The sequence below is a fragment of the Perissodus microlepis genome, chromosome 2, assembly GCF_051167445.1.
Source record: "Perissodus microlepis isolate ML-2025 ecotype Zambia chromosome 2, ASM5116744v1, whole genome shotgun sequence".
In the NCBI taxonomy this organism is placed as follows: Eukaryota; Metazoa; Chordata; class Actinopteri; order Cichliformes; family Cichlidae; genus Perissodus; species Perissodus microlepis.
This window is the reverse complement of record NC_140462.1, coordinates 13,271,954-13,295,971: the sequence shown is the minus strand read 5'-3', so window position 1 is coordinate 13,295,971 and position 24,018 is coordinate 13,271,954. Positions and strand designations below refer to the sequence as shown.

The window sequence follows — 24,018 nt, the reverse complement described above, 5'->3', positions numbered from 1 at the left end:
AACCAACAAAATGACCTCAGTCGGGCTGCTTATGTTTGTGATCAAACTGTGAGAGGCTTTAGTCCAGCACCAAGCAGATTGATTTCCATTTTCCACCAAACACCAAAACTGGCAGGTCTGCCACTGGCACGCCATTCTCTTCACAGATTAAAACAGGTTCAGACTCAACATCTGTGAAAGATGTAAAAGAGCCTGGGGATGCAATTGTAAATGTTACACCACATGCATCATCATCCAGCATGATGGCAATGAGTCAGTGGTAGTTTGGGGAGGTATATCCTTCCCTATGGTCACACAGACCTCCACATGTTAGCCAACGATATCCTGGCTTTCATCCCAAGATGAAATCATCAGGCATAGTATCAGAACTTAAGTTGGTTCTCTGGGCCCATGTGAGGCCTCATGTGCCAGATTGTGTCGGCAGTTATTGGATAACAAAGGCACTGGCCCTCATGGCAATCGTTGCCTTCATCTGAGAACCTCTGGAGTGTTGTGTATTGGTTCATCTCAGTCACAAAATAGTGCCAAGGAATGTCCAGGAGCTAATTCAGATCTAGATCTAGGAGGGTGTAATAGTAGATGAAAATTTGACGTGGAAATCTCATATTGAGTATATTAGAAAGAAGATGGTTAAAAGCATTTATATTTTGGGAAATGTAAGAGATTTATTAGATTACAAAACAATGCGCATTTTATATTTTTCATTGTTTTTCTCATATTTTAGTTACTGTGTTGAAGTTTGGGGGAATACATATGAGAATACTATAAAACCTCTAAACTTATTACAGAAGAAAGTGATACGAATGATTCATAATGTTAAATATAGAGAACATACAAATAAATTATTTATAAAATCAAAATTATTAAAATTAGGAGATTTAGTGAAATTACGGACACTATTAATTATGTTTAAGGCTAAAAATAATATTTTGCCCTTTAAGTTACAAAGAGTATTTTTAATGTGTTCAGGGGGAGAAGATAGCAGAAGGAAATTTTATTTTAAGCATCAGTTAGCTAGGACCACACAAAGATTAATGAGTCCAACGGTTAGGGGTATACGACTGTGGAACTCTCTTCATTATAATTTAAAGAATTGTATAAGTTTACATTGTTTTAAAAAGTGTTACATGCTTAAAACGATAACTCAATATGAAGAATGCGAATGAAATTGGAGTTCATTGAAAAAGGATCCATTATAATTTTTTGTTTTATTTATTTTAAATTTATTTTTCTCCTTGTTACTATGTGGAGTGGTATATTCTGATTGTAAATTTGTTGTTTGGTTTGGGTTAGGACCGGAGAGAAATGTTAATATTAGTTTGTTTCCTGATTTTTGGTGCCCACTTGTAATATAAGTTGGATTGTAGATAGGGGGCAGGGTTTAATAAGAATATTTTCTTCTTCCTGCTCCTTTTCACACATGGTTGTAGTGCTTTATTGATAGAAAGTGTGGTTGGTTTGTTTGATCTGTTGTACCAAATGTGAAATAAATAAATAAATGAGAAATGAGAAATGAGGAGGAGATCCCCAGGACACCATCCACCATCTCAACAGGAACATGCCCAGGTATTATCGAGAGTGCATACAGGTAAATGGGGGCCATAGATTACTACTGAGCCACCTTCTGACCTACAGTGGGGCAAATAGTTATTATATCCCCTGCTGAATTTGTAAGTTTGTCTACTTACAACGAAATGAACTGTGTATAATTTTAAAGGAGAGAAAGATAACAGCAAACTAACAAATTCTGCAGGGTTTCCTATTATTATTTCCCCCAACTGTAAGTTGAGATTAACTTTTGTTACTTTGACTGTTTGGTGTGATTTTGATCAAATCTATAACCCCGAATTTATTAATAATAAAACACAAGCATGAGGGTGAGATTGATCACAGTTATATAATACAACAGAAGGAGGAATCTATAGAGTGCTTAATTTTTATAAAAAAAATAAATAGAAAGTATACATGTCAGTCTGTGGCATCATCTATGCATACCAACTACATCAGTATAGAGTTTCTTCATAGTCAGAGGACCATAACTGTACAGTATGATATTTTTTTCAGTCTAACCCTTCAACCAAAAGGTTTATTTTGTCACGTCCACCCCTGCAAAATAAAGCCCACCCTAATTTCTAAGCTTCAAAAGATTTACCTGAACAAAGGTTTTATTTTTAATTAATGTTGCCATGTGAATCAAATCATTTCAAATGATAATACTTGTAGTTTTACTGTTAACAAAATGAGTTTGTGCTTGACTTCAGGAAAATTGTGGTTGTAGAAGGAAATGTGCACTTGTAAACTGGTTTTAACACTACTCCTGTCTGCGTACATACAACAGTAAAATCGCTTCAAGACTTAAATGCACCAGTCATTCTTCCTGAAATCTTGGCTCAGTCCTATCAGTTGGAGTTTATCCACAAAACATCAAACAGTTGGGACTTTAGAGAATGTCTTTGTTGGTCTCGCAAAAGGAAAAAAAAGGAAAAGAGGAAGAAAGAAATCAGAGCATGTTTCCTAAATCACAGAAGGAAAACATGCCCCAAATTCATGGTCATGGTTTTAGCTCAGATTTATATTTAATTTCCTCCCGCATTCAATTTTTCATTCCCCTTCCTTATCTGGGACCAAAGACAATTTTATGCCACTATCTAAGAAAACCAAAGCTTTACTGAAAAGAGAGAAGAATATACAGATCCTTGAATAAAATGTTACACTGTATTTGCCTACTCCAGTAAGATCCTTGGACTGTTTGATGTGTTTTACAGCAATTCTCAACTATTATTTGTTGTTTGGGATCATTCTGTGATTAAAAGTATTCAATAAATGCAATATTCACAACAATAGACCAATAAGGATTAGATGTGATTGTGTTTTATGTGTAGACTCTATAGTGACTGTCTCACATAGCAACGAAGCCACACGTTTGCCTCCTTCCACATTATATCCCCACAGATTTATGCAGAGCCTGTTATACGGAGAATAAATAGTCTTTTATTAACACAGAGAGCAAAACACTCACATTTAGGCAGAATGAAAGAGATAAAGACTGTAACTACCAGAGAATGGTGGCAACTGTTCCATGGGTGGGAGGTGGAGGTGGAAGTAAACATTTACAGCTTTCAGTCACTTTCAGTTCCTCAACTCCTTCAGGAAAACTCATACTGGGATCCTAGCCTGAATCAACACTATATTCTTTGGTGATATGGTGGCAAATGAGGTTATGACATTTTCTGTTTGCGATTGAGCCTCCAGCAAGTGTCAGCAATGTCAAGGATTCAAAAGTCACTTTGTTCTTCATCCTTAGAAACCACGTATGATTTCCAACAAGTGCAAACTCTTTAACAGCTTTCAAGTGATTGCTTGTTTTTTAAACTGGTGCAACTACGTGACCTGTTTTCAACAGTTAAATGAATATTAAGTGCATGTCACGTCAGAGCACTTGGTTAAATGATTTACTGTACAGGTCAACATGTGATATTTTACAGTACTCGAAAAAGAAAAGTCACCAGTTCATCTTGTTTTTACTGGTCAACAACCATAAATACCAGTCAACACAGTGCTGTCAATACAATACACTGGATATTTCATAAACATTATTTTTCACTGTCCCAAACAGCTCTTATTACGTTACAGATTCTATAGTTCGAAATGAAGAGGCAAGACAAAGTGAGAAGTTCCTAAACTGATGAATAAAGAACAATAAAGCAATAAAGTTTTGTTCAGTGCTCTGTTGATCTACGCGAACAAGAAAACATTAAGATTCACAGTGAAACATCTCATTTCAGTAACTACACTAAACATTTTTCCAAGGATTTACATTATCAGAAGTAATGTGTGACTTCCTTATTAGCTTAAAAGGTAAACAACGGGTGTATGAACTCAGACTGAGGTGGTGCAAGTGGACCGGAGAATAATATTTAACAAAGAGGACTGTGGTGGAGTTTGTATCATTGGAGAGGTGATTTTAATGGACAGCAATGATGTTTACCCTAGTTTCAGGGTAAAGACAGTTAGTAGTGTCTTCCACGTATGCAATGCTGTCCTTAGTTTTCTCACTGCTTTTCTGTGTTCTGAGTTTTCTTGTTTGTTTTTTTGGTTATATTTTTTTCCTTTTAAAGAAAATCTATCAATCTATTTCTTATATCAAGACAGAAAGAATAAAACAAATTTTTCCTGACCTTTATGATGTAGCATGATGCAGGTGCTTTTGCATTTATTTGCACCACATTTTGAAGCTCGCCTCCTATTCAGTAGATTTGGTTGGTTTGGGACCACGTACATTTATGCCTTTTCCACTGTCCTCACTCTTACACTCTCTCTCTCCCTGTTACACCTTCTTCATTCCTTCTCTCCTGTTGTGACCAGTTATGTGAAGTCCTTAGAAACAGCCTCTATGAAGTTGGGTGCAGACAACAGGATTGTGAAGGTACAAATGATTGAGAAGAGAGAAAACGCCACTAGACACAGCCGGTCCACTACTGCGGCTGCAAACTTCCACTCACTGCAGATCGCCTCAGCCTCATCCTGGTCCCGGAACCTCTGAGCTATGTACGACACCTCCTCCAAAATACGCTGGATCTCTGGTGGGGGGAGGCCCACTCCCATCCCCAGGCCTACAACACCACTGCTGACATGTGGCTCTGCCTCATCACTGGGGGAGCTGTGGGCACGTCCCCCAAGCGTTACCCCAGAGTCACTAGAAGGTGGACAGTGTGGGCTTTCTATAGGATGGTAACTGCCAAAGTAGAGACTCATGGAACCATTGGAGGTGCCTGAGGGTGGGCAGGATGTCTGTGACATCGGCACAGTAAGGTTTGGTACTGTTCCCATCTCTATGGAGCTTGTGCTGGAGTGGTGGTGGGAGGTGTGACGATATTTGTAACCCGGCCGCTTGCGCTCATCGCCAGGTTGTTTCATACGGAGAAACCAGGCACACCAATTTAACAGAACCACACGGATCTGAAAGAAGAAAGGGGAAAATCAACACACAGGCACCGTTAACATATTCATTCAAACACAAACATGATGATTATCTTTTAATATAAGCTTCAGTCACTCACCCACTTAGGCATCTTCCCGCCGTGAGGGTCATGGTGGTGAAATTGTAGGACTATAACTGTAACCACCACAGACATTCCCACAATCATCATGGTGCTGGCAAAGTACTGAGCTGTTTAGTACACACAAACACACACACACAAAAAAAAATCAACAAGGCTTAATTGTTTTTTCCCCAGAGTTATGTATGAGATCAATCATTTTATTACTTGTGGCATGTTTTTCCCACTTACTCCTCATTTTATTATTAGACGATCATAATTATTAGCATTTAGAAACAGACAAGACTGAATAAACTAGGCTGATTTCACACTCTATCATGAAAGGAAAGCAATTCTCCTCAATCTACAACACGCTATTTTGCTAAAGGGAAGAGATGCACATTTGAACTGAAGCTGGGTGAATAAAAGCAGTGCAAAACAATGCAACAAAACAGAGAGCAAAGGTAAATAAAACCAAAAACAGGCAAGAGAGAGAGACTCTTATCAGGAAGCAGTAGAGGAGGGGGTAGGATAAGTGTGTAGGTGGAGTTTCATTATTATTTGTTAGGATATTTTTTTTAAGATAAAAGAGAAGAGGTTAGGGCCTTAAAGGAAAGAAAAGAAAAGAAAAGAAAAGAAAAGAAAAGAAAAGAAAAGAAAAGAAAAGAAAAGAAAAGAAAAGAAAAGAAAAGAAGATTATGGTAGAAGTGGAGCACGAAATTAGGCTGGTATTAGAAAGTGTATATCTATACGGAGGTAGAGTCAATAGAAAAACACAAGATGTACACTATGTCTAGAAATACGGTAAGTAACGGCTGGCGAGTAATAAAAGACTCATGCCCTGACAGCTACAGTAACTCAGACACACACACTAATAGATAGATAGATAGATAGATAGATAGATAGATAGATAGATAGATAGATAGATAGATAGATAGATAGATAGATCGATCGATCGATCGATCGATCGATAGATAGATAGATAGATAGATAGATAGATAGATAGATAGATAGATAGATAGATAGATAGATAGATAGATAGATATAGATATATCAACAGAACAGAACAATAAAAAAAAAGTTGGCTGGTCTGATGGGTCTGGATTTTTGTTATAACATTTGGACAGCAGGGCAAGAATTTTAGCATAAATACCATCAAAGTATGGATCCATCCTGTTCTAGGTGGCGGTGATGGTAGTGGCACACTGTGGGCTCTTTAGTACAAACTGAACATAGAGTCCATTCCTTTTATAAACAAAATGTACTCATCTTCTGCCTGCTTCCAGCACACAAAGCTGAAATAATCTGAAACTGGTTTCTTTAACATGACAAAGTACTCCACAGCCACCAGATCTCAATCCAATACAGCGCCTTTGAGATGAATCGGAAGTAGTACCAACAAGTTGTAACTAATAAAGTGGCAGGTGAATGTAAGTTATCCTGTTATTGCTGCTGTCACTCATTTTTCAGAAGCCATAATAAAGTTTTGACAAAGAGGTATAATCAGTAAGTATCAGGTGAAGCTAAACAAAATCATCGGTATGCTTTATCTTCTAAGGCATACCAATCTCATTTGCTCCCCCTGATTCAACATTCACGCACGCTTAAACATGTTACATGTACTCACACAGACACAGAAATATCACCCACCAATGAGGGGGACAGAGTCTGACGTTGCAGGCATGATCTCAGCTACCAGAAGCATGAAGACAGTTAGCGAAAGCAGCACAGTGATGCCTTGAGACAGATACCAAGAGAGACACAGTGAGAGAGAACATGAGCATATACATAATGATGCAATCAGGGTCACTGGTGTATGAAATTATTCTTGTAATTACTTATGTATGTAATCAGTTATGTTCTCGTGGCTACAACCATTTGTCAGATTGTGCCCTCTCTGACATGTTCAAGGTAGGTTACAGCTTCAAAACTCCCCTACTTTGTAGCTGCTGATTGCTCACAGACAGGTAGCTATTCATCAATGCTCTGCACTGACAGAATGCATTCAGTGTTTTTTTTAAAGTGTCTTTAAATGCATGAATTCATTACAACATTCATTGTGGACAAATATGTTTGTAATGCATGAGAGGGCACCTTGAAGTTTTGATGTACTGTGCAGGGTGTTTGCATTCTTATTAGTTTGAACACTTTATTTAAAAACTTAAAGAATGTCTAAACGATACACCCCCTTTTGTTGTTTCTGTTTTATTTTACTCGACCAATATTCAATATCAATTCTTCTTTTTTTGTTACTTATTCACATATGCACCAATACATATCTGCAGTAAGCTAACGTGTGTTCAGCATGCCCCTCTCACCCAGAGAAATCTTTTCTCCTGAGTCTGCAGGTAAAAGGAAGACCAGCAGGGCCAAGCCAGAGATCAGCACACAGGGGATGAGCAGATTTAGTCCATAATACAAAGTCCTGCGGCGCATGGTGACTGTAAACGTCACATCAGGGTAGGGCTCCTTACAGCACTCATAGTACAACTCATTACGCTTGGCCGGCACACCTGAAGGACACAAATGCAGATCTGTTTCTGTGGACTAAAGAGCGAACTTCATTTAAATGTTTGTTACCATGTAAACCCAAACACCATGTGACAATGCGACCTGCCAATGGGATTGCAAATTAGCTTAAGCTAACTCTGGTACAATGCATTGAATGGCAGGATTTATGTTAATATTTTATACAGTCCCTTCTCAAATAAAATTGTATTTCAACCTCATTATTTTCACTCTGTATTTAAATGTTTGGCAAAATAAAAAAGTAGAAAGTAGTTAGGCCATGGTTTTCCTGAATTTTAGAATTTTCTCACCTTAAGGTTCAGCTCTAGGGAAGTGATTAGCTCCACTCACATATGGCTTGGCTACACTCATGTCAAAGTGTCAAACTGTTTCTCTTGCATGCCATCTGGTTCTGTCTCACACCCATTTCAAACTAACCTAAACCCCAGAGCCCTGGAACTGGGATCTCCTTCTACTCTGTCCCAGCTGGAAACACTCGAGAGGTCTTCCAAAACTTATTCCATTTCCAGTCTATTCATTATAGCTCATTTTGTTGGCCTCATGTCAGTCTATTAACGGGCAGTGTAAATGTATATAATGTATAACATTTGCTTATGTCTGAGTATTTTAGCTTTTTATTTACTTAAAAGAGATTCGAAATATTGATTTAAGAAAACCTGATGTAACACCTCACTCTCTGGTGACAGATTGAATTAAGCAGCATTTCTTATTGCAAAGTTCTGCAATGTTCTGATTAAAGAAGCCCTCTTACCCACAAGATCCCACTCTCCATTTGGTATATAAGTGGATGTGTCCACATCGAGCATCTGGAGGTCCAGAAGCCAGCCGTTGTGTGTCCATGAGCCAAACTTCAAATCGCACTTCTGCACATCGAAGGGAAACCAACGCACGTCGATGTAACAGGTGCTCTTCAGGATGCCAGGGGGAATATACTGGCAGTTACCCGACGCATTCACCAGCACGTTGGTGTGAAACGTGGCATCAAACCTTTCATCCGCACTGTGAAGAAAGCAGGGGACAGTACTTTTAAAGCATTCATTCATTGCCACATGATAAAATAATCTTGTTGGGGAATGCAAGCGCTGATGGAAAAAGTAACAAGAAGGTATTTCTGTCACATCTGTTTATTTGCAGCAAAAGTGGTGCCAATGTGCCTTTATTTGTGTGTTTTTATTTGTGTAGCAGTTCCTACTCTTCACAGTGGCCCTGAAGCTTTGCTGTGCACTCAGAAATAGCAAATTGCACAATGCCTGTCTCTGTTCAAAAGAAGGGTTTACACCCGATAGAGGGCACCAGTCTACCATGGGGCTGACACCTGATACAGTTAATATTGTTTGCATTTTGTGCCAGCATTTGCAGTCTGAAAACTGAAGCCAAGTGCCAAAAACTGCAATTATTTTAGTGACTTTTTAAGACTAGCTCATGAGTCAATCCTTATGGACTAGATAATAAAATAACAATCTTTAGCACAGAAACGATCATGCTTAGCAACTGAACTTTATAGCTAATAATTTTACAAGGGTATATAGCTTATGTAAAACTAACCCGTTACAATTTATCAACGCTTTAAGTTGAGGCAAGGCTGCTTTAAGGGACAGGTGGATGCACAGATAGGTGGTGATGTAGCCAAGAGGTACCACCTATGTTTGGTCGGAGCATTTTAATGCAATTATCATGCCCCATGATAGCATGATAGCAGCCAAGATGCTAACACTGAAGCTTCAAAATGGGGAGATGACGTATTTCATGTATAGTCTGCAGTGACTGCAGTGGCAGCAGGGAGCTGTTGAGTGATATATCTACTGAGCCTTCAACCTGCCTGCAACTACACACCTTGATGAAAACTGTTTATTGCTAAATATGTAATTGCAAAACCAAAACAGAGTAGGTGATCCTTTTTGTGTTTTTTGTAACTCACTAACTGTTGCAATGATTAAACGCCAGTTTGAGCAAAATATGAAACACATAAAAATTATTGGATCTGTTTCACTGACAATATTCGCTGTAATATACCGAAAACAAATAAATAATTTGACGTTACATCTGCAAGTCGAAGAGTGCTAGCACTTGGGGATAGATGCTTACAGTAAAGAAAATGCATGTGCATAACCTTGATTGTACTACAGCTCTGGTACTCCACTTGAACTCTAATTAAATATTAAAGAAAAGCTCCTTTGGTGTTGGTTAGAATGGGAAGTCCTTAATAAAGTGCCAGAGGCAAAACCTGAACTTTTAGAGAATTAACAGTATATGGCAAAAGTCATAAAGCAAACTAAATTCTGAGTGTAGCAGCTGGCTGGAAGAAAGCAATTTAGATCCTTCTTCAATACGGCATTTGGATAGAAGTGAAAAAATGAGTCAGCTTAAACCAGTGAATACAAAAAATTCAGTAAAATATATCAATAAAGGTTGAGCAGGTGACCATGCAGCAGACTGTGTTTGAGTTTGCTCCATGTCTTTCCCTGTTCACTCTTGCTGCTCTATCAAATAACACACAAAAGTCTGCAACAAAAAGAGTGAGAGAGTGAGAGTTTCTCATATTGCTTCAAATTTCAGCTTCCTGAAAGAAAGGTCTGAATGAGTGTGAATACAAAACAGAAGTTTTGATCAGAGGACTGAACCTGAAGGAGCAGACAGTGCTGGTAAAAAGTATACAGCAATAGCCCAAAAAATAAGCCCTGCAAAAAACACTGCAGAAAAAAGGAACAGACCACTGATGCTGTGGACAATATGACTGGCAAAGGAGCAAATGCAAATGCTTTATTGTACTGTAGTTTTTAAATAATAACACATTTTGATTAAAAAGTGTATTTATTACATGAAAATACACATGTGCAAACTATTAGACACATTGTGTATTAATTGTTTTGAGCTATATTGTTTTAGTTCACACTCCAAACAGCTTAAAAAGCCACATATAGATCTCTACATAAATGCACAGTATAAAGGCACACACAATGCAGTAAAATGCACACAAAAAATAAAGCAATAGGCACACACACACACTTCAATCCCCAATGAGAGAGATAACATCAGCGTGTCTGAAATACCCCACAGCAGTATTGAGACTTGACAAAAAAACGTGGCCTGCATTTTAACCAAAGTTTGTAGATGGCTCCTTTCTCTTTGTACCTGCTTCTTCTCAGATTGAGTGATTGACCTTTTCTCTGGAGGGTCAAGTGTTATATTTTATGTCTCTGCTGTGTGCGTCGCTATTAGCTGTGGATCCTGCAGGTACTCAGGAAGGGATGTGTGGGGTTGGCCAAGGTGGAGACACGCAATGAATTATTCAAGCTTTGGCCTTACTTTATCTGGATGTGCAAGCTTTCTTGCAATCAGCGCTTACACACATCACAGTAGATGATGTCCTGAAGTGTGTGTGTGTGAGTAGATGCCAGAAGGTACACACTTGTCTAATCGCAATTTTTCAATTTTTACTTAAGACACTTGCCTACCCCTTCAGCTTGATTATAGTTTTTGTTGCATTTCTTTGTCTTATACCTCCACAGTGCTTTCATCAATGGTCACACGGAATTATTAATTTAAAGCATCATTGCATGTGGCTCTTACACGATGCACAAGTAACATCAAAGATCTACCAGACCTTACAGTTAAACATTTGTGAGCATATTTGAAGTTTCTGAAACCCTTAATAATGGAGTAACCAACATTTTGCCATGTAAAGATTAGAATTATTAAAACAGCATACAGTTGGACACGTGATATCCCTGGGAGAAGGAGAAGCTGTCACGCTCACATACACACATACAGGCTGGCAAAAGGGCGCTGTGGATATGTCAGAGTGCAGCAAGGGGGAAACGGAGACTGACCGACAGTGACAATGGTGGCAGTGACAGGTCTCTGCACCATGGGACATGACTCACCCAGCTTTATTCTCACTAACTCAACACCTGACTCTCAATAATAAAAAGAAGGAAGTCTTTTGGATGTGAGGCAGGAAAAAAGGCCATACAGAGTGAACAAATTCTAAATACAGCACAAGAAATGTGCAAACGGTAAATATGTTTATATAAAATTATGTAAAATATAATCTTATGTACCTTAAATGATTAGTCTGAAGCTTTTTTAAAAAAGAAATCTGAGAAAGATAAGAATAAAACAGAGATACAGAATGTGTATTTCTTCAGAGGAAACAGCTAACACCTTCCCCAAAGCTTTTCTGAAGCTTTTAGTCAAGCATAGTTGAGAATTACACAAGGTCAGTGCCTCAGACTCAGAATGACTGCATGAAGTACAGACCAATCTGTCCATGTCCATTATGTCATATCCCAGAGATACAGCCCTCTACTAAGCAGCCTCAGGGCATCATGACTTGAGGCTTTCTGTTTGACAGCCTCGAGGCTCCGTGGTTAGCAAATGGACAGAATAGAAGCAGAGAGCAAAGTGACGTTAAATGGATTACTTATAAACTTAATTCAGCTTCAAATCATCAAATACAGAAGCAAACAGGACGGAAGAAGACTTGTAATGTTACACAGTGGTATCTGATTATTTTTTTGGTTTTGCATAAAATAAGTTGTCTGTAATGTAAGTTTAAATATGTTGTCATCATAAGCATTTTAGATCAGGAACTTGCACAGCCTCATAGACATGAATACATATACTAATAACGCCGCACCTTATTGTTACTTATCCTGTCACCACTTCAGCGATTTGTGAAAAAATAATAGATGACAGAATTGGGTTTTTTTAGGGTTCTTATAAACCATCGTGAATTTTGAAAACATGCTCATGGGCAGTAAAGACAGTGACTCTTTTCTTTCATTCAAAACTTCATTAATTTTAATGGATCAGAGAAACATCATTAAATCCAGCCATCTGTCTATTCATTCAACTCAGCTATCCATCCAGGAAAAAAAAGTCCACATCCATCTATTTGATTACTTCTCTATTAAATCATATGGCCTGTCACAATGTTGTGTGCTGTATGTTTACGTTTTCTGCCATAACTGCGATTCAGTCTTTGTCCTACCTGAATTTGACGTCTGTTATGTTCATCGTTGCAGCTTTCTGTTTCCTCTAATGAGAGAAAAGTTAACAGCTCAAATATTCGGTATGTTATAGATCTATTTACTTTATATCAGAGATGTCAAACATATGCTCAGCAACCAGAACAGCAATGCCACTAGGTGGCTTTGAAAAATGTCACAATGGTATGACTATAACGACTATTATTTTATCTGCACCATCAAAGGTCTGAATCATTCTCAGTGTTTCAGCATTTATAAAGGCTTCATCCAAAACCTGGCGTAATAAAACGAAACAAGTAAAAGACAAAGCATGAAACAGAAAATAAAGTGTCTTTTTAAAACTTAGTATTTTGTGAATTAACAGAAAAGTTTCGGGGGTTTTTTCAGAGAAGCCATAGTAGAAGTAAAGAAGTCTCAGTAGAAGAGAAATATCTTAACGGTCTCATCTGTTAATTAAAGTTTGGTTTGTGTTTTCATGAGGCCAGTTGACGAAACGCAAGTCATTAGACCCACTGTAATTATTGAACTGGAAGATGAAATGTGCTAATTAAAGACTGAAACTATTGCAAAGATGGAGGATAAAAAACTATTTTCCCCAGGCAGGAATGCACAGATATCTTCTGGATGATAAATCCATGGCTCACTGTATAGATTACCCATGCGTAAAATATAATTGTGAAGCAGTGTGAACAAAACAGGCTGACAATAACAAAAGCAATATCAGAGAAATATGAGATTTCACACTGGGAAAGAAATGAGCTGGCTTATCTCATTTTTTGTCTTTCCGTTCAGTCCATTCCATATTTAGACAGAATCGGATCTCAGCACCTCTACACATCATTATGGTAATATTAATACAATTGAAATGAATAAAAAAATTTATGGTAAGCTTTTGTCTAGTAAGTACTTCTTATTTTCATTCTTCAGCTTACAACTTGTAGGGAGGACACCTACCCCAAGCATCCAACAGTGGTAACATGGAATTATTAATTTAAAGAAAACACAAAGTGCGTCTTTGACAGTGTTCACATAAAAATGAGAGTGATTAAGTGCAATACATTTTGTTCTTAGAGTTATATAAAGTTATAAATTACAGATAAATTAGCCCAAACCGGATGACAAGATCTCTGGATAAAAATGACGAACTGGTATTTAATATGCCTCATAGCAGTTTTTTTGTTATATATTTGCATATTCATTGTATACATGTATATATGTTATGTATATATATGTTGAATATGTTTGTGATGGCATCAGCCACACATAGGTAAAACAAGTCCATTCATTCACTTTATTAGTTTGGTTTGCAGTTGCTTATTCACTAATATGTTTCATTAATCATTTTACTTAAACCTAACACTGATATTATGAGGCACGCGCATAATAGCATTGTGTGGTTTTTCTAAAAATATTTTCTGTTATATTAATTATGTTTCTCTTTCTTTGAGTTACCTGGTTTGGGGCGTTGGCTGTCTGCTGTCTGGGCAAAAGGTGTGGTTGAGGACTTTGAGAACAAAATGCTTGCTCAACAGGACCAAGCACGTGCTATCAGAAACAGGGGTGTTTTAGCTTTACTTAAAGTTATTCTGTGCTTAGTTAGTGTTGGTGTTTGTTTTTGTTTCCCCCCTGTTGTGTGTAAATGGTTTGGTCAAACCACTATAAAAGCTACCCTCTTGTGTCTTTGTGATTAGGTCAGTTTGTGAGTTAAGTTGTGTCCACTTTGTTTATATAAGTATCTGGAAATTACTTTTTGTAGAGTTATATTTAGTTGACCTCTTTTATGAGCCCACTAATTATATTTTTGAATTTTGTCTTTTTGAACTTTTTTTGAGGGTTAAAATAAAGAGAACCCATTTAGAAGACATTTTTCCGTGTCCTCTATGCCTTGGCTGCTTGGTCCCTCACAATGTTACTTTAAGATTATGAGTTAAAATGTTATGGAATAAGTACTATTTAGTATGTAATTATTATATTTACCAAGACTGCATACATCGGCCCAAGTGGCACCCCTAAGAGAAGAGGTCGTGGGAATTTCTGTACAGATGTTTGTTGTGCATTAGTGTAATGAAAGCTCAGTGTCATGCAGTGTAACCATAGCAACCCTACCAATAATAACCATAATAGTAGCTATATTATTAATATTTCTGAAAACTGTAAATTTAGATATTTCCTCATGAGGTCCATAAACCCTGATGCTCAACTGTGGACTGGATCTTCATATTTATGTTGCTTTTCATTTTTAGCGAGTTCAACAGATTTTTTGATTTCTCAACAGGATCTGTTTTGGGGGGTTTTTCAGCCATTGCTCCAAAAAAGCTGTAAAAAAAATATTCAGGCCATAATATATTAGCAGTAGTCCTGTAATGGACATATGTTACTATCAATATATTTTGTAAAATACAACAGGGAGACTTTACTTTGACAAAGTATGCAAATTTATAGAAAACCCTTAACATGAAACAAAGAGGACAGAACCTTCTGCCTGTTTTGCACAGACTGATACGTTTCACTATGATTTGATTAGATTTGACAAAAAAAGTCAAACAAAAAAATATGAAGACAAAACACTAAAAGTGTTTGGTAAATAACAAGACAAGCGGGCAGAGAGAGGAGGGTGAGGAAACATGCTGACACTTTGACAGAGCAGATGGAGTGATTTATAAAGAGCACTCGATGAAAGATGGGAACGATAAAATATGGAGAGAAAGAGTTGATTGAATGGAATGAATTATAGTAAGACAGTGAGTTATGAAAGAGACGTGGAGGGAGACACAAATGAAATAAAATGAAAAGAGGGATGGTGAGACAGGCCGGCGGTGAAGGGGTAGGGGAGGGTAAAAGGCAGACATGGGGAAAGAGAGGGGTGAGAGTGAAGAGATTAGGTTGGGTAATCCTGGCAGGTCTAAAAGCTAAGCTTTTAAAATTTGGGTTAATACTCCTAGACCTTTGTTTTGTCCTAATGTTCCATGTGATGTGTGTGCTGGAGGCACTAAATTTATCCATCCCTTCATCTTCTCCTTTCCTTTTAGTCTCAAACTGAACATCCATCTCTCACTCAAGCATTGCAATTAGTTGTTTTGGAGGAAAACAACTGGCCTACATGTTTAATTGGACTGAGAAAGCCTTACACAGAAGCATGAAGTGGATAAGCCACCATCATCAGCTTGACCTGAATCAAAAATGCAATGAGCTCGTTGAACATCGTTTATGAAAGCAATGATTTTGACCTTAGCTCTTGTGTGGCTCCTAAATTCATTAAAAACTATTATTTTTTAACATTTTAATATTTTTTTAATATAGTGAAAATCAGTTTTAATGACATCAGTTGCTTTTTATCAGCTTTTGTTCATCGTCAGTGACTTGACTGCCTCAGAGTTTTTAAAATAACCCGTCTCCTCCTGTTTTGTGTATTAATGTGTTTGTGCTGCATTTTGATTGAATATTTATCACTTTGGCTCAAACTAATCTGCACGGTTTTGTGGAGATTAAAGGTGGAATTTAATTTACAAAATGGCGGCATATCTAAAGAATTATATAGACGTTTAATTCACTCCTGTCAAAAATACATAGTGCAAGGAAAGATGGCTCTGAGAGGTGAGTTTATTTGTAGCAAAGGACAGACAGTGTTAAACTGCTCCACAAGAAAAGTAGAAAAACATTTTTTAAGAAAGATCAAGGTCATAACCTTCTAAAGTAAGGCTGTAATGAGTGGACAAAGTCAGAACTGACCTGTTGTAAAGAAGGATGTCAGGCGTCCAGACCTGGTCCGAAGGAAATCGCAGGTTTTGGACACCGGGATAGTTTTCTGGATTCCAGGTCAGGTAGATGTCTGTCCAGTACTGAGACAGAAACATACATATTTATAGACTCATTCATTCAGTTATAGATTATGTGGCATTTTTATAAAATGGCATAATTACCCTCATGCACTGCTAAACCTGTAACCTGTCACAATGTAAGAAATAGAATAGCAAAAATGTAAATGGAGCAGTCAAGCTACATTAAAAGTTTGTATCTTAAAATAGAAAAAGCATGGGACAGTAAACTAGTGATAGTTCTTCCCTTAGCTTTTTGAAAGCTGCTGTATTTCTTTAAATACACCTGGACTTTGGACTTGGGTGTCGACTGTGTCATGTAAACAGTATATGCGGGAAAGGCAACAGAACAATGACACAGAGACGCTGAATCTGGCTGCTTGAGCCTTTTGTGTTAACAACCTATGTGTTGTGTACCATTAGAAACCTAAACATCAGGTTGCTCCAATGTTTTTTCCAAAAACCGAGAATCTGGTGCTTGGGTCCAGGCAGGCTTTCATAGGTGAGCAGGTTAAAGAAGCCAAATTGTTAGGTGTAACTGAAAAACACCTATAATGCTGATAATAGAGTTGCCGAAATGAGTCAGACTATTCCAACTTTTAGAGCATGCACTATGTTATTTTCAGAGACAACAATTAAGCAAGTATTACAGCACATTAAGTTGATGGTCATGTGCCCCACTCAAACTTTAACTCACCAGCTGCAGCCAGGCATTCGTTATGAGCACTTGGTTCTTCTCGTCCTAAAAACAGAAGTAGAAGAAAGACAAAAAGAGAGTGAGATTTTTTTTTTATATAAGAGCGAAGAACCAAAGCAATTCATATTTAATAAACTGGAAAATGCCTTTGTGATCAGCAAGTCACTGCAGCTGTTTTGCATTTCCAAAGAAGAACCAACCACGCTATGTGAAACTTTCTTTTTTTGCAATAAAGTGTAGCTCAGTTAAAGAGCTTCGTGGTGGCACAGGACTATTTAGAACTTTTCCAAGCTTTTTTATAAAACACTGTCTGTTAAACAGGGGTGATGTAATGTAAAATATCATGCTAGCTCTTGTAAAATACTGCATGTCATGCTGAAATCAAAGAATGACGAACATTATAAAATAATGAACTTCGGAAATGTTTTTAAAGTGTACATATATTTTTGGAAATGATGTCGCTCATATTCTAGCTGCAGGGTGAAAATTAGCATTTCTGCAAGCATCACTATTCCTGCTCCCTGTGCTCCCTTACTTTAAAGAAGAGGGGGAAAAAAGTTAAATGAAATCAAAGTAGAGTCCTTGCATCTTTTTAGCTTTTTGTCCTTTTTCTGAGTTTGTCAGATATTAAAAAAAAAGGTTAAAAAAAACTTGTTTATTAACAATTTAATGAAATAATGAAAATAAAACTGAAATTCTGAATTCTGAATGTCTATTCAATGTCAGACAAACTTCTTGCAGCACAGTAAACAGGGGCATAAGACACAGAATGGCATATTATTATTCCAGCAAAAATCGGGGTTTCTACAGTGTATTACAGTAACAGTGTAATACACATTTCCAAGTAATATCTTGGTGTTCCAATCATATCAGGCAAAAATCTAGCTGACCAAAGCTTCAGTGAACACAATATACCAGTTGCTGTTTGAAGCACCAGCTAAGATGTTGGAGAACAGGAGCAATGCAGGTCTCAGTGGCATGAACTTGTCCAGAAGCCAAGATGAGAAATCACAAAGTTCCTTAAGACCATCGTCAAAACCCTGCTGTCAAGACTGCTCCCTTGGTTGTTGATTACAGATGAAGTCCACGCCACTCAAGTTTAAAAAAAAAACTAGAGGATGGTCAGATTCATTATTGAAAAAGCATCAGAGACTGCCAAGAGCTTTAAGCAGCTTCTACTTATACAACAAAAATGCCCTGGAACAGCCTCTCTCAGGAATGACTTTTTAGGAAACCGATAACTTTTGAAGCAGCAGGACAGACATTATGTCCATATGAAGCAGCTCAGCAGACAAAAACTGCACTTCAGTTTGCTGACTTTGCTTGGAAGGTGTATGATGGAATAAATGGGCCTGGCCCATGCTCAAAGACACACTTTTGACAAAATCTGAGTATCTATTAGCGAAGGATACCACTGAACTAAGAGGAGAAGATGGTGACACGTGTCAAAGTATCTCAGTAACAACATGGATAGCAGAAAGGATTGGAAATCAGACTGTTAGAGACAGGAGGAATAAATAGGATTAGCTTTTCTCTGAAAGTTGTCTGGAACAGTCAAAAATCTTTGTCAGAAAAGAAACATATTGAGGTGCAGAGAAGTTAATTGACATTCACTCTAAAAAAATTGAATGCCAAACACATCTTTTGTACACTCTTAACTGAAGACCCTTTATGAAGGAGAGCCAATCTGATCTGACAAATAAATGACTTGTAAGTATCTGAGTCCTCGGTTTTTACATAAAAGCTTTTCAGTGATTTAAGAAGCATCACCACATATAAAGAAAAACAAAAATTAGTGGAAAAACAGACTGAAAGATGATTTTAGGAGGACTGAAAGTTTGTTTGTTTTAGACTACAGTCCTACTACAGTAAACTACTGTAAAGAACAGTAAAATTCTGAATCTGTCTCAATGTCTTCCTCAGTCTGTTAGAAGCTGTAGATCATCAGAAAAACATGTGGTTCCTTAATTATCAAATAGATTAAACAAGAACAACTGGAAACGCTTTGTCTCAGTAAAAAGGAAGACGTCCTTTTGAAAGTGCACGCTCTCACACACACAAACTGTTGCATCTGTCATTTCTGACAAATGACAGCAGACACATGGCAGTTAAATCTCAGAACCAGTGCATGTAACATGCTAACACTTCCCTAAACTGTCTCCTCTCTGTGGATGAGACTGACTGATAAATGTACACACAGTCTCTGTCGGGTCTGTTATGTTTTTGATTCTTTCTGATGGTTAACGAGGCTTCATCTGACAACCTGCTGCTACTCTGAGAAGATAATTTACTATTTAAAAAGTCATTAAAGTTAGTAGAAACCTGATTTTGGGGTCACAGGCCCGAGAAAAGAGGAATAAACTATAATGTTCATAAAATGCAACTGTTTAAAGTGTATTAAGCTCCCCTGTATCGAATATTATCAACCACTGAATTACTTTTACCATTTTTTATTACTCTTATATAGACACATCAACAGTGGTCACTCCACTGTGTATTGGGCAGAGTTCTAGTTTAAAATTAAACCATACAATAAGATTTGGGTTTGGTTAGATTTACGCACCAGAACAACTTGGTCAAGGGTAAGACAAACCACAAGTTGAGTTTAAACACAACCATTAACAAGGAAAAAAGTCTTACCACAAAGTTTAGGAGGGCACCTTTTGGCCAAATGGGATGCATTACAGCCATTCAGTGTGCTAATAAACAAGAATTGTATGAGCAATCTCACACAAACTCAAAATCACAATCAGGAAAGGAGATTCTAAACAATCTCTTAAATATACTCCAGACAACATGGGAAACTGTGGTTGAGAAAATCACAGGGCTTTTGAGGCACAGTAAAAAACTACAATTGAGCTGCAAGAAGGAGCTGCAAAAATAAAAAAATAAAATGTAATCTACTTTTGGGTCTCCCTTGTGACAGTGGTCACCACAGTGGGCCTCACTCTAATCAGTGACCTTTCACTTGCCAAGCAAATAAGTAAACTACTACACAATAGAGCCACCTTAAAATGAAAATAAATAGAATAAAATAGAGCTTTTAAAATTGTTTCATTAACCCAAATCTAGTGTTTGAGTCATCAATCACTTCATGGATACCCACATTACAGCTTCAAACAGACACAACAAGGACACATTTGCATATATACTTTCCTGTATTGTGTAATATTTAATGTCACCTGCAAAATTAGCGCAAACCTTAAAGCCACAACTCTTACACGGAAAAGTCTCCATGAATGTGACACTCAGCTAAATACAAAAATGTCAAAGTTAAAGTAACTAAAATCCACTTCAGGTTTTCATAAAATTACACCTGGAAAACTTCATATTTTTCCACACATTCTTTATTTTAAAATGACCAAACTAGATACCATGCCACACACACACACACACACACACACACACACACACACACACACACACACACACATCCAGTTTTCTCACCACATCTATGATCTGCAGAAGTGTGAGGCCCAGCTCCACCAGGATGGGAGCTGAGTCATTGACCACAGGTCTCTCTAATCGATTGTAGTTAGCCAGCAGCTCCTTGTACAGTCTTCTCTGGTACTCGCCCTGCAAGGACCCTGGAGGACAAAGGCAACAGGAAAAGTGGTTTGTGTTGAATACATATTAAACCCAAAGCGCTGTCTGCTGCATTTACAACATATACGCATGGAGGCTCTGTGAGAAGGAAAGCAAGTAGAGAGGTCTATGAGATGTTTTTTACACCTAAGCGCCACTAGTTTGCATAAATGCTCCACTCCTTACATGCCCTCTACTCACTATAAATAGTTTCTGAGGGTCAGCATGTGATTGATAGGGTGTGTTTTGCATTTTAAGCCATAAATCTAGTGGTAGAATAACAATGTTATGGAGAAAGACTGGGTTTTTTTTAAACCCCATCAGTATTTTGGCTTGGACTATCCAATTTCTTGGAACATATTCTGTGGTGCATTTGGGCTGAATTCCTAATCCAAAAAGTATCTTTAAAGGTCTTGAGAACCTTTTAGCCTTCATTTGCTGGCACCACTGCCTTACTGCCTCATTCTAGAGGCTTTTGATTTCTATAGTTTATCCTGTGAGCTTATTGAAAATGTATAAGAAGAAGGTGTGTATGTTGAGCCATGAGTTTTGATGAATAATGAACAAATAAACAAGTGCTGACATCTGCATGTACATCTGCTGACTGTAACACAAAGAGAGGGTGGAGGGACTGTGAGTTTGGGGATCTCTAGGATTAAGGTGATTAGGTTGATGTGTTTGTTGGCCCAGCTTTCGTCACCATTATTGATTCAAATGCCCCATACATGTTTAGCACAAGAACAACCTCACTTTTCACATCAGGACACTTTGTTAACCTTGAAGTCACTGTTCTGACTAGCTGCAGGATGATACTGTATTTGGTTTTAAAATGTAAAAAAAAAAATTAAAAATCTGATTTTCTGCCTTTATTATTAAACAGCTGGAATTAGAGTATCAAAAATGACTTAAAATGACATCATATGCATGTCCAATAACTTGATTCAATATAGCATTAATTCTCTACAAACGTGAGCATCTGAGGGTTGGTGTAGATGAATTTCTTAATGATATTGGATTCCAGCTACAATGAAAAACAAAAACATAAGCTGAAGTTGTGAATTAGCAGTCGAAGTGATAATATACACCCACTAGTTCCTTCATTAGTTACATCTTGCTGTGAAGTTGGACCCCCTGTTGCTTTCAGAATTGCATTAATTATTTGTGGCATAGATTCAACAAGTTGCTGGAGTCTTTCATCCACATTGACGCGATAGCATCGCAGAGCTGTGGCAGATTTACTGGCTATTGGATTCAATTTTTATGAAAGCAGATTGAGATTTTCTGAGTTTTATCATTTTATCATTTTATTAAAGATAAAATTCTTTCATCTTTAATAAAATGATCAGTGTGGCTGCTCTACCAGGTGTAACAATGAAGTTTAAAATCCAAGCATCCATGAAAACAAAATTTATTAAGGTTCACTGAGTTAGAAGTTAGCAAAAAGTTAGCTCGCCTAGTTTCCACCTAAACATACCATGTTCTGACTGAGGAATTTCTGAAAAAATTAAAACATATAGCTCTGCTATCACTTCTGACATAAATGAAGACAGAAAACTAAACAGTAGTGACGTTTGAAGGGTTACTGATGTTGGGCTAGCTGGTATATGATGATGTGCTACATGGTGACCGGCGACCTGTCCAGGGTGTACACTGCCTCTCACCCTAAGACAGCTGGGATAGGCTCCAGCACCCCTTGCGACCCTGAAAAGGATAAGCGGAAGCAAATGGATGGATAGATGGATGGATGGATGGATGGATGGATGGATGGAATACTAAATCCCATACATTTTTTATCTTTGTTATTTTTTGATGGTTTGTTTAAAGGATTTCATAGAACCAATATGTTCTGGGAATCACAACACTCTCAAAACATGGTCAACAGCACACAGGTCATTAAATCCACACATTTTTTTCTAGATACCAAAGTGATACACTTCCCATGCATATAGATACTGTAATGCAAACAGTAAAAGGACTCCCTCATATTAACACTCAGAGGGCAGTCAACAGTGAATTGCTGGATGGAGTAATCCAGTGAAACAGAACAAATACATCAGAGACAGGCATGTAGTATGAATGGGAAAAGGAGAAGGGATTACTGACACAGCCCTGCAAAGCTGTGAAGATGATAGAAGCATGCCTTTGGCTTAGCGTGCTGCTGATTGGCCCATTAGGACTATAATGAGAAGAATTATAGGAGGACGGAGCCTTAGGTCAAAGGCAAGAAGATGCTCAGCACAGCAGATGCCCTCTGACTGCTCCTAGGACGCCTCACACGCTCAGACTTTATGCACCCGTCCACCCGAGGCCCAGTACCTTCTGCTCAAGTGGGATTGATAAATAAATGTTTTTAATTAATAGCCACACACATGCATGGTGAACCATTATTCACCATCTGTACCATTTGTTTTCCTTTCTTTTTAAAAACGTGTTGGAATGGACTACGAGTATGTTAAAAGTTGGTTTCTTCTGCAAGGTCAAAAAGACATTTTAAAGAAATAACAGCACAACAAAGTTATAAATATGTCGATATACCCTCAATAAAATTTGCATGCACACATTCACAACGACTCAAACACAGCCTCGTCTGCAGCTGTTATCCGGCCAATCTCCCTCCTGTGTCACTTTTATGTGTTATTACTGTGAAATGTGAACAGAGGGCCAAACAAACATAACTCAACCAATCAAAAAGATTTGGAACCTCAGTCTCTGTTGCTGCTTGTCTCATAAAACCAAGTTTATATGGAATTAAATAATCAAGTCAAATAAACCACTGCCAACTTTAATTCACATACAACCGTGCGCAGCGTACATTAGGGAGGAAGGGGTAGATTCATACCTTTTGTTTTGTTTTTTTTTTCTTTTTAATCATCTCACTAATGAAGATTATATGAGTAGATGCAATGAAGGAATAATTTCCACCAACACAGTGAGAGGCGTCCTCAAAACAAAACAAAGATAACACGTCCAGCAGAGGGAATGAAAGAAGGAAGTAAAGGGAGCAGTGGGAGCTATTTTTCTTAATCACCTTCACTATTTATCTCAATGTTTTCCAAATCTGCTCTATTGTTTAAATAAGTATAATAGAAAACTGTCTATAAAGATAATCCTCAAAGAAATACAATTATTTTTTTCCTTTTTTAGTCAAATATGTTTTCTTAATTTTTTTTTTTTTTGCTTGGATTTGGCTTAGATTGAATTAGATTATTGTTAATGTTGCTTTCTTTTTGAAATAAGAAAGTGAGGGTGACACACTTTTAATTAGGAACTTGTATGACTGTGGCCCACTAACACAGATGCTAATTATTTTCTAGACTCGGATTATGATGGATTTGGTTTCTCACTCAAGTCTTACCAAGGTC

At 37.5% G+C, this 24,018-nt stretch overlaps 1 protein-coding gene across 1 annotated transcript in view; it reads right to left on the bottom strand.

Annotated features, from left to right (window-relative positions):
- Positions 1–2,968: 2,968 nt before the first annotated feature.
- LOC146392470 (neuronal acetylcholine receptor subunit alpha-7-like) overlaps positions 2,969–24,018 on the bottom strand; it is a 33,314-nt gene continuing 12,264 nt past the window's right edge. Inside the window, exons 2-9 of the mRNA XM_084948127.1 lie at positions 20,519–20,658; positions 17,072–17,116; positions 16,289–16,398; positions 8,320–8,567; positions 7,358–7,552; positions 6,690–6,776; positions 5,061–5,170; positions 2,969–4,959 (exon numbers count right to left, since the gene is read on the bottom strand). Of these exons, the coding sequence (XP_084804253.1) occupies positions 4,366–4,959; positions 5,061–5,170; positions 6,690–6,776; positions 7,358–7,552; positions 8,320–8,567; positions 16,289–16,398; positions 17,072–17,116; positions 20,519–20,658 (1,529 nt within the window). The 3' untranslated portion in view covers positions 2,969–4,365. The remainder of the gene's footprint in view (positions 4,960–5,060; positions 5,171–6,689; positions 6,777–7,357; positions 7,553–8,319; positions 8,568–16,288; positions 16,399–17,071; positions 17,117–20,518; positions 20,659–24,018) is intronic.